Source organism: Dasypus novemcinctus, chromosome 4 (genome assembly GCF_030445035.2).
Source record: "Dasypus novemcinctus isolate mDasNov1 chromosome 4, mDasNov1.1.hap2, whole genome shotgun sequence".
Classification (NCBI taxonomy): Eukaryota; Metazoa; Chordata; class Mammalia; order Cingulata; family Dasypodidae; genus Dasypus; species Dasypus novemcinctus.
Window position 1 is genome coordinate 103,712,611 of NC_080676.1, and position 16,525 is coordinate 103,729,135.

A 16,525-nucleotide genomic window follows, 5' to 3' on the forward strand; every position below is an offset into this window, starting at 1 on the left:
GGAGGTTAACTGAAGCAGACTGACATACCAATAATCCTTTGCAGTGCTGATACAAACCCTGCCCCAGCCTAGGAGGAAGAACTGTGACAAAGAGTTCGTGTTGACACCAGTAAAATCTGCTGTCTTCATCTTACATAAATATCCTTCTTGCTAATTAACCAACTGGGCCTTAAGGACACCCTGCCCAATGAGCCCTTGTAGCCCCATGTAGTAACCATAAATCGTGTCCCTTTTATCCCTCCCCATTCCCTTTGTTTCAAACAACCATATAAGCTCCTTCCTTAGCTCATCCCTTCAAGCAGACACCTCCTTTAGAGCAGTTTCTGCATTAATGCAACTTTAGCTCATTAAACTTGCTCTGCACCCTTTCTTTTAAAGCCTGTTTATTTTATTTTCAGCACAACAGGGATATTTAGATAGATGTGCTTGAGATCCTTGAACTGGCAGATTCCTGAATACTCTGAGCTGGCAGAATTGCCCCCTTCCCCCTTTCAGGAGGCAAGCAGCTTGCTATTAACCTGGTGGCCTCAGTCGGTTTGTCTCATAAGGTGATGCTTGTGTCCTTTAAGGTTCTATTCCCTCCCTTCCCTCATTGCTTCACCAATAACTAGGGTTAGATCTCAGCATAATCCAAGTGGAAAGTACAATCTCTATTACTGTAGAAATCCAATTACAAGAAAAGCTATCCATTAATATATGTCAGTAGAAACTAAAAATTCCATACATTAATATATGTCAATAGAAACTAAAAGTTCCATAAAGAAATGGACCTTGAGGGTATTAGACCAGTGGTCTGTACCAAATATAAAGTTGCATTTGGGAAAGATTATTAGTATAGGGATACTATACTGTGGCTGATGACTTAATGTCCTAGCAATCATTAATATGCTATTGGCATAGCAACGTGAACCTTGGACATCATAGTGATCTATTATAGACTTCCTTGGAAGATTATTAAGGAGAGAGTGATGGACTTGTTAAAAGGGGTTATGCAAAATCAGAGAACCCATCAACTGACTGTGTTTCCTGGGAGGACCCAGCAGACACTCCTTTCACTAAAGCAATAAGATTACAATAGTGAGGGGCACTGACTTGAGAGACTCATTGATGACTGTCTGCGGGGCAGGGATGACAGTAGGAGATGCTCTAGTGTCAATGGGCATGATAAAATTCCATAACAGCAAGGGTCGGATGTCAGCACTTAACCAGCAGAAGCAAAATGAATATAATTATCAACAGGTATCCTTCACATACAGGAAGGAGCTTGTGGTGTTCCACAGACTATGGAGTTCCTAGGGGCAAGATAGATAGGAAGCTAATGAGTGTATTGCTTGATTTATATAACAAAATAATAATAATAATAAAAAAACACTAGTGAACAGAAGACTGACGTCAGCTGCCAAATGGAAAAGCATGGTCTGTTTCCAGGTATGAACTAGTACTCAAATGTGGAGCCCATTAATTAAAGAGAATCTAGTTCCCATTGAGGAAGTTCCCTGCAACACCACAAGTATAAATAAGTCTTCTCCCAAACCTTTTCCAAAGGGACTGCTATATGTTGAATTGTGTCCCCATAAAACTACATTAAAGTCCTAACTCCCAGTGCCTTAGAATGTGACCTTATTTGGAAATAGACTCTATTTAGTTAAGGTGAGCCCAAACTGGATTGGGGTGTGCTCTTATCCAATATAACTGATGTCCTTTAAGGAGAGGGAAATTCAGACGCATAGGTAGACACAAGACATCTCGTCTTTTTCCCCACAAGGCCTAGTGAAGTTAGGAGGATGAATTAAAATTTACTTTCGTTTAGCCCTTATCTTGAGTATGTATTTCTGTAAATAATTAGCCACGCAGGGGTGTCCCCGCGTAGAGAAGCCCCACGCGCAAGAAGTGCGCCCCATAAGGAGAGCTGCCCAGCGCGAAAGAAAGTGCAGCCTGCCCAGGAATGGCACCGCACACACGGAGAGCTGACACAGCAAGATGACACAACAAAAAGAAACACAGATTCCCATGCCTCTGACAATAGCAGAAGCAGACGCAGCAGACGCAGCAAATAGACACAGAGAACAGACAACCAGATTGGGGGTGGGGGGAGGGGAAGGGGAGAGAAATAAATAAATAAATAAATAAATAAATCTATCTTAAAAAAAAAAAAGAATTAGCCATTTAGAAGAAGAAAAACCTGATCTTTAACTTTACCTTTGGAACAAGAAAATTGACATAGAGATTGTATGTCTGGGCTTGAAGAAGAAAGGAAACCCAATCACTCTACTTTGCACTTTGTGGTTACTAACTGAAGTCTGAATGAGCTTAGAAAGGACAAGTAGCCAGGTCTTAAGATCCCTAGAAGTAACATCCAAAAGTACAGGAGGAGTGGTAAGTGACAGCTCACATAGTGGTCTGCAGAGACTTTTTTGGCAGAGGCTGGGAGTCATGGTTTCTGCATATAAGGGTGCTGCTTAGAGTCCCCACCCATTGGTGCACACTGAACTCAATGCAGGGGTAAGGGAGGCTGTTGGAGCTTATTTGCAAATACCTTCTACATCATTATGGGTCATGCCAATTGTAGGTTGTTTTCCCTTTTGTTTTTAAGCCAGGCTGCCCTCATATCTCCTAATGGATGGAATGTCACCATGGCATCGGTCAATTGTAGTTTTCTGGAAGCTGGTGCTCTTTCTTCACAACTTAATGTCCTGAACCCTCACTGACATTTGTTTGCTTCTTGGATACCTGAGAGCCTTTTTAATATCTTAACCTCAAAGTAGTATAGTGCAATGGCTACGAGCATGGACTATGAAGTCAGATACCTGGGTTAAAACCCTGGTTTTGACAATTATTAGCTCTTGAACAGGTATGTATGCCCCAGTGTCTTCATCTGTAGAATGGAGCTACTAATGGAGTTGTAAGAAACAAACAAGTTAATACATAAAAACACTGAAAGTAGTTTCTGGTGCATGGTTTCCACCCAATAAGTGTCAATTATTACTCTATCACCCTTCCAGACAACTGTAGAAGATAGTGACTATTAACATTTACTAATAAAAGGTGTGACAACTGAATTTAGAGAGGTTAAGTAACTGCTCTATTACACATGTGGTAAAATGGAGGAACTGAGATTTGTTCTCTGGCAGTCTAATCCCAGATCTCTCTCCTAACCTTTTCTACATTAGTAATTCCAGTTTAGCAGAACAAATAAGAAGAGTAGCCTCATCTTTGGTGAGGAAAGACAACTATTAATAATAATAGGTAATTGGCAAATTATAAACATTCTATCAGCTTTCTCCATTATGTGTCTCATCCCATGAATGAAGAGCAGATGTGCAAATTGCTGCCAGCCAATCACTTGTCAAATGGGAACTTCTGTGTCTGCTTTCATTCTTGTCATGCAGCACCAGGAAACTGTGTGGCTTTTTTTGTTGTGTCATCTTGCTACATCAGCTCTCTGTGTGTGCAGTGCCACTCCTGGGCGGGCTGTGCTTTTTTTCACATGGGGTGGCTCTCCTTGCAGGGCGCACTCCTTGCGTGTGGGGCACCCCTACACGGGGGCCAGCCCCTGTGTGGCACAGCACTCCTTGTGGGCAGCAGCACTGTGAGTGGGCCAGCTGACCACAAGGGTCAGAAGGCCCTGGGTATTGAACTTGGGACCTCCATATGGTAGGTGGACACTCTATCAGTTGAGCCACAACTGCTTCCCACAAATTTAGTTTTGACAAGGAAAGAAATAATCAGAAATGCTGTGTAACTCTCTGCTAAAAAATATGACCTTATATATTCCTTAGATATTTTTTCTTCTTTATGATGTAGAATGAGCATGAACATTTGCATTTTTAAGGGTTACAAGGACAGTTAAGGAGAAAAACCTTTCCAAAAAAAAATAGTAAAACATGATTGATTTGGACTCTGTGTTGATTCTGTGTATTTGGAATTCTTTGTAATTCCACTTGATCTGGGGTAATGTGTTCCATTGCTGTGTCTTTGATAAAAGGATTTGTTAAATAAGTAAATAAATAAAGGAAGAAATTTTAAAGCAATTTAATAATTTTTGCCTGGAAATAGTACTTCTCACTTTTAAGTCAGAATTTTTTTCTCCATCATGTTATAATAGACCACCTGGTCTCTCCCCAGTTTCATGGTCCCAAAACTTTTCCTCTTCCTGCCAAATGCACACCTAGGTCCCAGGCGTCTCCCACTATCAGGTCAACAAGTCTATAATATAAACTAGTTATCATCCCCCTTTTTCCTCCCTGGAACAGGGTCTGCTAGTGTACTACCCAGGTCAGTCAGCGGCACCACCCCTGACTTGCAAGTTTATCAGTGGGAAGAAGCCACTTTTGGGTTATCGTTTTCTTCTTTCTCATAAGGCCATTCTGGCATTATCCCCAAGTTCAGCTCAGTCTTTCAGCTTATTTCCTTCAATTGTCAATTCTTCTTCATTTCAATTCCTAGTTTCTGAAATAGTTCCATTCTTATGTAGTTCAGTTGTGACAATTGTGAACCTATCTGCATCTCACCTGTGTCACTGATTTAGACCTTTCATAATCAACCCATCATCCCATTTCTGGATTAGTGCTGTTCTGGTCTCCTCATTGGTTTTACTACTTATATCTTCCCTTCTCTGGGTCTTCCTAGAATCATCAAAATAATTTTTCTAAATTACCTTTTTATATCACTTCCCTGCTTAAGGACCTATAATTCTTACTGCATATTAGATACAATTAAATCTCTCTTACCTATGTGTAAAGCTCTGCATCACTTGATCCTCCTTTAATGATGAAATCTGTTGCCTTTAGTAGTGCTTGAATAGAGCCTCTGATCTAGTTAGGCCCTTTCCCTGACCTCAGCCTCCTTTCCTCTCTCCATCCCCATCCAGGATACACACACACAAACACACTGACACACACAGTCTTCTCCCTCTCTATTAGAGGAGGAGAAGTGGAGAGATGATTTTTCTTGGGGTGCCCTCCCTTGTGCTCCCTTATGCTCCATCCATCCAAATTCTACATTTCTTTAAAAATCATTTTCTCACCAAAAACCTACCTGAAATTGCTTTAACCATATGAGCCTCTTCATCATCTTGGAATCCCAAATTATCTTGGAAGGAAGTTTGCCTGTTTGCCTGCCCTTCAGTCCAAGGTGCTGTGTTTGTATCCTTCACATTGCTTACTAGTGTCAAGCCTAATGTAGGGGCCAAGAGTGCTACCTTGTTTTCGTTTTGTTTCAATATAAAGTGATATTATGGACTATTTTAATTAAAATATATAGTTTGAGCAATAGAGATATCATAGTTTCACTTTATAGTGAAATATTTAGTTTCATTTATCATGGTGATGGATTTGCCCTTCTTGTCCAGCATTCTGAATGCCAGCTATTTATTCCTCTCTGTTACTTTCGTGACCAACAATTTATGTCAACAAGATGATTGGTCCATGTTATAGCAGTGTCTTTGGACAAGGAGTGAAATAGAGCCAATTGGGATGTATGGGAAGGGAAGCTGTGGTTTTGAACTTTCAACCTTATGTTCTAAAGAAGTAAGCTAACCTGCCACAGATGAGTGCTACATACTTGCTTGTGCAGGATTTGAACAATCCTATTTATAGTATTCTAGATGTGATAAGCTGTGATCATTCTGGGCTTGACTATTCATCACAAAGGAATTCTTTCCTTATCAGCAATGCTTATTAAGCCCTTTAGTTTCTTGAAATAGGTCTGTTTCTGCTCTCTAGCTCTGCTCACTACTGCCTGCCCTCAAATTAGTTGGCTTTTGTGTGGCAAAGTGAAATGCAATGAAATATTTGGAGATTGGTTTCTTGTGGGAAAAGAGAGGTCTGTGGCAGCTTTTTTTCTTTTATGATGGATATGACAGAGGCAGCTAATTGTCCTGTAATGTCTGTTTTTGCCTTTCTTCCCCATCAGTAGAACTCTTGAGTTTTAGGTGGGCATGTGGTTACCCAGAGTATATGTTCAATTTTTCACACTCCCTTGAAACTCACTGTGGCAATGTGGCTAAATTTAGAGCAATAGGATATAGGAAGAAATGATCTAAGCAATGTCTGGGTTAAGTCCTTAAAGGCAAAGACCAGTCCTTCCCCTTTCTGCCTTTTTCATCTTCCTGCTGGCTGGAAGGTGACTCTGGTGACAAGTAATGCTGGACTGTTTCGATGAGGGCAACATTCTAGGGGATAAAGAGCAATAAGATAGAAGGAACCAAGACTCTGGCTGAAACTGCCCTATGAGCCCTGCATGGCTAATGCTCAGAACTGTTGTTCCAAAGAGAAATAATTGTCCTGTTTAAGCTATTGTTATTTTAGGTCTCTATTTGAGCAGCTAATTAATAGAGTGGAGGATAGACAAATTATGAGGTTCAAATAGTGTTAGCTGAGTGATATAAACAAGATAAGAAACATTCTTTTTAAAGATATTTAATAAGACTTTTTTCTTTCAAATCAGTACAAAAATTTAAATACAAAAATGATTTGCTATTGACAAGTCTCAGATTTATCATGGAAACTCAAAAAAAGTTACCAGTCTGTTCACCATTCATAGAATTCTGTAAAATATTTGAGAACAGTCACCTACTACAGACGTTATTCTCCCCAATGGGATGTCACACTGCTTTAAAACTCTGTATTTAAATAACAATAATGCCAGTTTAGTCCATTTCACATGGAAAAGTTCTAGTTCCTTTTGAATCAAATAGGGATCACAGTGGTATCCCTAGACTTTAGAACATACGGTTATTTCTTCTTTTACACTAATGTGACAACATGATGTGCAACACTCAAAAAGGAAACAGACACATAGATAATTATTTAAAAGTCTTTTGTTTTTTTAAATTAAATGGAGTAATTCATTTAGCTCTGAGATTAGCACCATTGTAGAATACACAGTATTTGGCATAGATTTTGCTCCTCCCCCATCTACAAGTTAGAAGCATATGCCTGATAATATACATATACATATATATATAGGCAACTGAGTAAAAACCAATAAATAAGTTGGAAGATATTTTGAAAGGTGAAATTTGGTGTTAACTGAAGAGACAAATTTCTCTTTTGCTTGGTGGAAATTAAAAGCCCATACATGTACAGATAAATACATTTTCCACAAATGAGCTGATCTGACTTGGTTCCAAGCCATTTCAATGCAGCTATTCAGGAAAAGGGGCCCAATGGATCCATGTTGCTTGTCTGCAGTCAACACCAAACCAGCATCCTTGCTAACCATTTCAAGACCAACCCAAAGGTTATTCTGCCACATAAATGTTGTCTGCTTTGAGAATGTAGGTTGGGATATCCTTTCGATAAGGAGAATTTGTCATATAATTAGCAGTGAATAAAAAATCCTGTGCCTATGAATTCATTCTCTTTTACAGAAAACTGAGAAGAAATGATGCTTGTATACCATTTAGGGAAGAGACAAATATTTGGCCAAGAGGAGAATATCTTGATGGTAAAATGATTCAGATTTGACACTGGCACATTTCCATTTGTGTTTATACCATATTTATTTGTGGATTCCCCCCCTCCCCAATTGTACGTGTCTCTTCAACTGTTCACTCCTAATTTTGAGGAAAAGATATGTGATTCCACCAACATAGTACCACATAATTTCCTCCAGTGGCTAATAGTGTCTACAGCAGGCTAATAGCAGACTTGAAATGGTTTCTTTCTTGTTTTGAGGTCAGATTAGAATGCCGGAAGCAGTTAGTCTATGCCTAAATGAAAACCTGGAAAAATATTTATTTCTCCTTTTCAAACTTGTGTTAAGCCTGGCTCTCAACTTGTGCTGAGTATTGGGTTACAAATAAAGCATACTCTACATTCTGAGATCTCTCCCACAGGTTGTTTCTAAAGAAATAATTCCTTTTCTACAATTTTAGTACCTAGACTAGGAAGCAGCACATCCATTTTTAAATTTCAAACTTCAGAAATTATTATTTCAAATAAAAATTTATCTTCCCATGTAATTCTGAAATTTTTGCACCCAAAAAGGAAAGGCTTGGATTTTGGAAATTTACTTCGAACCTCATGTGACATGGCAACTATACATATATGCTACAAAGAGAAATTCCTTCAAATTTCAAAAGCGACTGAGAAATGTATCTTCTTTGTGGTTGAAACTTCACTGTGGTCATTTGTGTGTGTAGGCAAGGTGGGAAATTTTTGTATGCATTAAACACAATTGATAACTGCTATTGATAATGAACATTCCACAGAACTGGATGGGGGAAGGATTATTATTATTATTTATAACTTCCCAGTGTTTACATTAGTTGGGTCATAGTGGAAATTACATGGAGGAAAGAAAAAATAAGAAATTTCAGAAATTAAAAAGAAAACCAGAGGAGTAAATGAGTTAATTATTGCTCATGTCTCCCTGTGGTTAGTGCCGTGTGGGGCACTGTCTTATGTCCCACAAAAGTGTCTCGCCCAGTGCCAGGCACAAGGATGGCATTGAGTAAATACACAATGTTTGATTAGTTCACCTGTTTTTTTAGACCCCAGAGACATAACTCTGAATAGGACTGCTGTTTCTGAAAGACACAATCTGACAGGAGAGCAACATCCCTTGGTCTCAAATACTGCCACGATTCCCTGCCCCACTTCCACAAGGGCTGAACTTCTCCCCCACTTTCTATGGCAAATTATCTGCACAAATACAGAGGAAATTATGCAAGCAAATATTGTGTATCTCTGACGTTTCTTTAAGCCATATTTATAAATATTTTAAAGTAAACAATGAGTGACTTTAGCTATGATCGTTCATACTGAAATATTTTGACTGATCTGAATAAGCAGGTTATCGTGGAAGCATATAACATACATCAGCTAATATGATTCCAGTGGGTACAACACGAGTGTCAGTACTTGATACATAAATCTATCCCATCATTTTCAATTCCGAGCAGCTGTGCAGAGCATTAAACATACATTTTAGTTTTTATTTGTAGGCAATGGTCCAAATTTTCACTTAGATGTGACTTTCCAACAACTTAAATGCTTTTTAAAGCAATAATGTGTTTTTCCTTTGGATGCTTTTGGTGCATCATTTCCTTCTATTTAATCCCTCTTCTAATGTTCTTTTCTTTTCTTTTCTCTTCTTCTTCTTCTTTTATGTTTTTACATGGGATACAATAAATATCCTGAAAAGGAGGAGTGGACGTACTGCCCGGCGTACAGCCCCGCAGCCTGTTCTGAGGGCAGCTGGAGGAACACGCGGTCTCCCGGCCTCAGCAGCAGCACTGCACTCCCAGACGCCTGGTCCAGAAAGCCCTTTTTGTACTCGTCGTATGTGTACATCATGGGCTCGTTGTTCTTGAACAGAGCAACCCACACGTTGCCCCCTTTGCAGTGAACATGGTATGCAAAGTAGTAGACACCGGGGACCTCACAGGTGAAGATGCCCGTCTGTGGGTTGTAGTTCTGTCTGCCATTATAGAGCAGTTTGTCAAACTTCACTGGGGCCCCCACTGGTGGGAAGGGTGCTGTCAGCTCAGCGGTAAATGCAGGCATCTCGTAGGCTGGCCCTCCATTCTTGCCTTTCTTAGCTCCATAGGCATGGGGAGTTTTCACTCCGTCAATTCCTAGCCCCATATCTGGCAGATACTCTCCATGGGGAGGTGGTGTAGGGGGCATCACTGCTGGGGCCCCTGGGGGCCCTGGAGGGCCTGGGGGCCCCGGAAGGCCAGGCTGGCCTTGAGGACCAAGGGCACCAGGCTTCCCTGGGGGGCCATGAAGTCCTGCTACTCCCGGCTTCCCTACTCCAGGAAACCCAGGGGGCCCTGGGAGGCCTGGTTCTCCCTTGGGGCCTGGAATTCCAGGTGGTCCAATGGGACCACTAGGGCCTGCAATTCCTGGGATGCCAGAGGGACCCTGTAAGCCCTGATCCCCTGGGATCCCTGGTTCTCCCTTGGGTCCAAGGATCCCTGGAACTCCAGGGAGCCCTGGTAAACCTTTGTGCCCAGCTTCTCCCTTGGGCCCTATAGGACCTGGCAAACCCCTCATGCCAGGGGGCCCCACTTCACCAAGGAAACCTGGCTTTCCTGGGAAGCCTTGAAGCCCTGGCTCACCCTTGGGACCTGGTGGTCCCTGTGGCCCCACAACCCCACCCTCTCCTTTGGGTCCAGGAAAACCAATGGCACCTGGAGGGCCCATAGGACCTGGGATTCCAGGCAGGCCCGACTCTCCTGGGGGACCTGCCATTCCAGGGGCACCTACAGGTCCTTTTTCCCCTCTTGGCCCAAGAGCCCCAGGAAGACCCCCCACACCCCGGTCACCTTTGGGTCCTGGGAAACCTGGTTTCCCAATCCCTGGAAGGCCTGGGGGCCCTGGCAGCCCTGGAAGTCCTTGCTCTCCTTTGCCACCTGGAAATCCTGGCTGGCCAGGGATCCCGTCCTGACCTGGTTTTCCAACTCCAGGCATCCCGGGAGGTCCTTGGACCCCTGGTACCCCAATAGGGCCCTGTGGCCCAGGTTCTCCTGGAGGCCCTGGTTTCCCCAAAGGGCCCTGTGGTCCTGGGAAGCCTGTCACTCCTGGTTTGCCCACTCCTGGAAGTCCAACAGGGCCAGGAGGGCCATGCATCCCTGGAGGGCCCTTCAGGCCTGGCAACCCTGGCATCCCAAAGCCTTTCTCTCCTTTGGGACCCTGGAGGCCTGGAGGTCCTGGCGGTCCTTTGGGTCCACGGTCACCTTTGGCTCCGGGTTGTCCTGGTAACCCTGGTCCACCTGGCTTCCCAATACCAGGAAGTCCATGAGGTCCTGGAGGTCCTTGTGGTCCTGGAATCCCCATAGGCCCGATCTCCCCTTTGGGTCCAATTTCACCTTTTGCCCCAGGCATTCCCATGGCTCCTGGCTTTCCTGGCATTCCAGGCATACCTGGCTTCCCAATTCCTGGATATCCTTGTGGCCCTGGTTTTCCTTTGATTCCAGGTATCCCATGGCCTGGTAAACCAGGGGGTCCTGGGGGTCCTCTTGGACCAGGCTCTCCACGGGGACCTTGCTCCCCTCTTAAACTGGCTAATGGTATTTCTACTGGGAAAGAGGAGGGAGGGAGGGAGAGAAAGAGAGAGAGACATACTGATTAGCCTTCACTTCAACTGAGTAATGGCATTCATTATTGAGTTCTGACACATTTTCCCATTGAGAAGAATGATTAAAATGATGTGCCCATTTCCTGGACTGCATGTTATAGGTACTTAAAGGACAATCAAGCTGATAATTTCTTTGAGCTATTTGAAGTATTATTTTAAGGCTTGATATGTGAAGCTGCTTTTATCAGTATTGCATAAGCAAAAAAGCTAAATGCTGAAACACAATGAAGAGGCAGTTTTCCAAGTACAAAAGTTAGAGATATTATGGTATGTTCACTATAGAGAATTTAGAAAATTCAAAGTCATATAAAGAAAAATCAAAGTTGCCTGTAATCCCACTACTCAGAGATTGCCATTTCACATTTGTATGTATTTTCTTCTTGTATGTTCTAGGGATACTTGTGTTTGTATTTTAACCAATGTTTGGGTCATTCTTCATTTTAATTTTTCTGTTACTTTTTCTACTTAGTGCTATACTGAATTTTCCCGTGTCTTTAATTTTTTAATATAGTAATTTATGGCTAAATAATATTTCCTCATGTGCTGAAATACAGTATGATGTGGATGATGAAAGTCATTATCATGTGGACTCAAGGAAGAAAAGTATTTCTTTTGTATGTGGTTCAATAACATCATTCCACATCTGTCCTCTAGAATCAAATAGATTTGCTTAATATTTTTAATATGTTGTAGAGCATTAAATATAGTAATGATATTAATTTATTAAATTAAAGAATTACTAATAAATTATTTCTCATTTGCAAATTTGGTTTTTAAATAGGAAAGGTGAATAAGATAATTTCGGGTGAAAAGCAGTATGGATAGGGCAGAGGGTTGGGTTGAGGAGCAGGGAGCTCTGCTTCTCTTCTTCCCTTTGGTATGAGATGTTGACCCCCCTTGCTTAAGCCACCTCTTCTTCCCTGTCTGTTCAGTGAGACTAGTACACCCATACTACTAGATTAGATAATGTGAATGGCATTATGCTTTCTTGAATTTTTATTGAAATACCAAGCATAGATTATAATGATTATTATATGCCTTGTAGATGACCACAACTCTGGATTCCAATGTTACTAGGAGTAATGGATAGTATTAAGACATGCGATTTATAGTCTCAAGTCTTATTTTAACCAATAGTACCACCTAAACTCTGACCATAGTATTTTTAACTGAGCTACTGACAAGGAACAATATGTAGCCATAGAACTCATATTCTTTCCATATTCCCTGATTTGCTGTCTGGTTCCCGTTTGAATAAGTGTATAAAGTTCTGAAAGCCAGCAGGGCAAAGAGAAAAGAAGGCAAAGTTCCTATAATGCTTTAGAGTTTACTCAGCCCTTTTACTTACCTTGCGTCATTGATTCTCTCAACAACCTAATTTTACAGGTGAAGAAATTAGGTTCAGAGAGGTTAAATGACCAGGTCACTCTCATTTCTGGCAACCAGGCAGCCAAATCTCTTAACCCTAAATCCAGTGTTTCTCCAGATGTGAAGCTTCCTGCTTGTGCAGAGACTGTTGGGAATTCCCTGAAAGGGAGTTGCTACTCTGATGCAGCTGTTTTCCTACAATTGTTAGGTTTCCTAGAACTCCAGAGAAGTCAGATGAACTTATGAGAACATGTCTATCACAGTGCTAGGGAATTTGCAGGTAGGGATAACTAATAAATATGCCTAGAAAGTAAAGGAAGAGATTTTCAGGTACCATTTCTAGATGTAGTCTGTACCTTTTAGCTTCCTTATGTCATTAATTGTATTAATCAATTGTATTAATTGACATGTACAGTACTTAATTAGAGCAGTAGTAAAAATACTTGCATTTATATAGCACCAAGTTCACAAAATGTTTTCATTTAATTTTTCTGGTTTGTTTTTACATAGCAGGTTCTTAGAACATTGTGTGCCTAGTTAAGAAGGTTGACTGGTCACCTCCCCCCAGCTCCCCTCCTGGCTTTGTCCCCAGTATCTGGCCCAGAATCTGGCCCCAAATTAGATATTCATTAAATAGTTGCCAGATGTTTGAATAAATAAATAATGAATAAGGGATAGATCCTTTTTTATTAAATATGTTTTGTTTAATTTGATGCTACTTGAAGTAATAAAACAAAACATAAAAGAGTAATTTTATCTGTATCTTTCTTTATGCCTTATGCTTTCCAAGAATTGGATTTAGAATCTAGTAGGTATCAACAAATGTCAATCACAAATTCTAAAATAAAAGTTTCTAAAATTTCACTTCCCTGCCTTACCCCATAATTGAGGATTTTGGAGAAGCTGCTGTTTTATAATGCATGGGAATATGACTGTTGACTGAGTTACCTTTGCCTTTCTTTGGAACTGCTTCCTTGCCCATTCTTGGCACTGGTGGAATTTCTTTCATATACTGGGGTAGGTGTGGATAGTCTTTGCCATACTGCAAGTGGGGCATCTCCTTGCCCATGGCAGGGCCATCTTTGCCCAAAGGCATGTGAGGTACTTGCTGGCCCAGGGGCTGGTATTGTGGAATTTGCGGTGGGATCTGAGGAGGAATTTGAGGTGGCAGTGGCTTGATTCCATAGTAGACACCAGCTTGAATGAGCCTGATGGAACCCAGGGAAATGGTAAGCAGCATTCCCAGCAGCTGCAGAGGGGCAGGTGGCACAGCCATCACCTGTGGAAGGAATGCAGGCCAAGTGAATGGAGTTTATTTAAAGACAGGAAAAAGTGGGGGGAGGACAGCATTTATCATCAGAATTTCATGGGTAGAAGGCAAATAAAAGGGAGGGGCTAACTTTCAATAGAAACAACAACAACAACAATAACAACAAAACAAATTAAACAAACAAAAAAAAAGGGAGAAAGAGAGAAGTAGGATCTGGCAAATGGAGGAAGTTGGTAGGAATATAGGCTATGAGAGAGATAGCTAGTTGTCTCTGAATAGAAATTCTTCCCTCCTTTCTTAATATTGGAACCCCTGATTTTTGAACGGGAACAGGGCAGGCCAGAATAAAGATGATATCAGCTAAGTGTGGCATGTGAGGAGTTTCTGACCAATTGGATGTCAATTGTAACGTGTGCAACTTCCAAGAAGGATCCTAAAAGGGAGTGGGGATGCCCTCTCCTTTTCTATTTCCTCCTTCCTGTTGGCTGGAAGATGGGTGCTGTGACAGTTTGAATTTTGTGAATTCCAAAAAAGATTACATTTTTGAACTAATCCATTCCTGTGGATATGAGGTCCTTTGATTGCATTAGATTCAATTAAAGGTGATCTTTGATTAGATCACCTTTAATTAAATCACTTTAGGGCTCTTGATTAGACTATATCAGTGAGGTTTGACCCAGGTTGGGTCTCTGCCCTCTTGCTGGGTCTTACATAACCTGAGAACACACAGAGAGAAAGGGAGCTCTGCCATTTTGACCCTACCATGTGAGAGAGAGAATTCCTGGAGGGGCGGGCAAGGACCTCATCAGAGATTGGCTGCCATCTTCTTGCCTTGCCACATGTCAGGATGCCAGGATTACCAGTAGCTGACCTTGGTGAGAAAGCATCTCTGATGGTGCCTTGATTTGGACATTTCATGATCTCAGAACTGTAAGCTTTTACCCCTAACAAATTTCCCATTATAAAAGCCAAACCATTTCTGGTATATTGCATTGGCAGCCCTGTGGCGAAGTAATACAGATGTTTGTCTGGAATCAGACCAGACATCTTGGAGCATGAGTGAAAAGCTGTGCACCAAGGATGGCAGGGCAACAAGCTGGAAGGAGCCTCAGACTAGGATGAACATGGATTTACCATACCAATCCTTAACTTTAGATTTAGTTTACCCAAGAGAGAAATAAAGTTCTATATTCTTTAATCCACTATTATTTTGGATGTTCTGTCATTTGCACCAAACCTAACCCTAGCAGATGGAATAGATTCTGTTAAAAGGAGGTAAACTTGGTGGCAAGTCAGGTTTTGCTAATAAGTGCCAAAATTTTGCTCTAAATGGAGACAGTTAAAATTATAGACTCTCCCAGTGGCAGAGATTTTTCAACTTCCAGATGCCTTTTGGCTGATTCCATGTGGTCACAAATAAATGTAAAGTTTAAAGCACATACAACAACAACAAACTGCAGAAGACTTATTGGAAAAAGGTGCTTCATGGACAGTAAAAAAATGTCATTTAAAAAATCACGGTCATAATCCTGCACATTATGGATGTTATTTCTTTCTTCTATTTACATACTATGAAGTAATTAGTTTAATATTTAACTAATTGGACCTGGAACAAATTAAAGTTTGTCTTTGTACCATTATGAAAGAAAGGAGTTTACAAAGCAAATTACTTGTATAAATATGAAAGGGGGAGTTTTTTAACTACTACAGAGAAAAAACTGTTTTTGTTTTTGAGCCTTTTAATAGCACACTTTCAAGTCAGCAGTTAACAGGGCTTATTTGTAAAAAAACAACTTGAAAAGACCTCTGGAAAAGTCCTTGGTTGAAGGCTGAACAGCTCAGGTTTATGCAGTGTTAGCAAATGCCCACTAGAGGGCATGTACAGTACACACTGAAGTCTGTTCAATTACTCAGCAGTGTTACTGACACTGGGAAAAATACATGTGCTTTACTCTCCCTCCTTATTGACAAACTTAATAAAAATCTGAATCCTAAGTAGAGTGTAATCACAATGATCACTGCTCAGAGAAGAGAGAGAAAGAAAGTGAGAAAGCACATTCCTCACAATTTTTAATGTAAGTATCTTCTGGAAAACTTTGGAAAAACTTTTGTCAATAGATAATTTAATTTCCATTCTCATAGGAGTTTGTTTTCGTTGTTCATGCCTTAGTTAATTCTGGACCACAGGTTTCCAGTTTTTAAGAAAATGTGCATAGACTTTGTCATCCTATTCCAGGGACATGCCAAAAATGCAAGCAGGCTGCGGAAGGATTGGTTACTAAATGGCACCTGAGAAAATATTTAATATGAATCCCTAGCACAAAATACACTGCTTTAAAATTTTCATAAATACATGAACAAATGATTTTTCCTTTTTTGGGAAAAAATGAAGAAACATTTGTCAGCAAAATGATTTATAAAACTTTCCCCATTTCATAAATTAGAATAGTCTCAGGAACTGTTTATTTCAAGTGTACTCTAAATAATATTTGTACTGGTAAAATGGAAAACAATAGAAAGCTGTTATTTTCTGTCCTTCTACGAATGATTAATTATTGTAAACCATTTGGAAAGAACCATGGAATGAATATGGATTTGTATTCATTAATAATCAAACTTATTTTAGGTGGAAAAAGAGCAGTATCTATCATAATCACTCACCTAACAATAAATTATTGAGTGCTTACCAGAAACAATGCTAGGCCCATGGATTATAAAAATGAGTATAATAGGTCAATAGTCCTTGCCCTCAAGGAGCTTATACCCTTCTAGTAGGGGTGACACATGAGTAAACTATTA

The 16,525-nt window shown here is 40.7% G+C and overlaps 1 protein-coding gene across 5 annotated transcripts in view; it reads right to left on the minus strand.

Annotated features, from left to right (window-relative positions):
• Positions 1-6,403: 6,403 nt before the first annotated feature.
• Positions 6,404-16,525, minus strand: part of COL8A1 (collagen type VIII alpha 1 chain) — a 151,012-nt gene continuing 140,890 nt past the window's right edge. For 3 of the 5 annotated variants that reach the window (XM_023584838.3, XM_058296005.2, XM_058296006.2), the window contains 2 exons: positions 13,405-13,735; positions 6,404-11,029 (listed from right to left, as the gene is read on the minus strand). In XM_023584838.3, the coding sequence (XP_023440606.2) occupies positions 9,120-11,029; positions 13,405-13,732 (2,238 nt within the window). In that variant the 5' untranslated portion in view covers positions 13,733-13,735 and the 3' untranslated portion in view covers positions 6,404-9,119. The remainder of the gene's footprint in view (positions 11,030-13,404; positions 13,736-16,525) is intronic. The other 2 variants (XM_058296008.1, XM_058296007.2) reach the window with 1 other exon arrangement.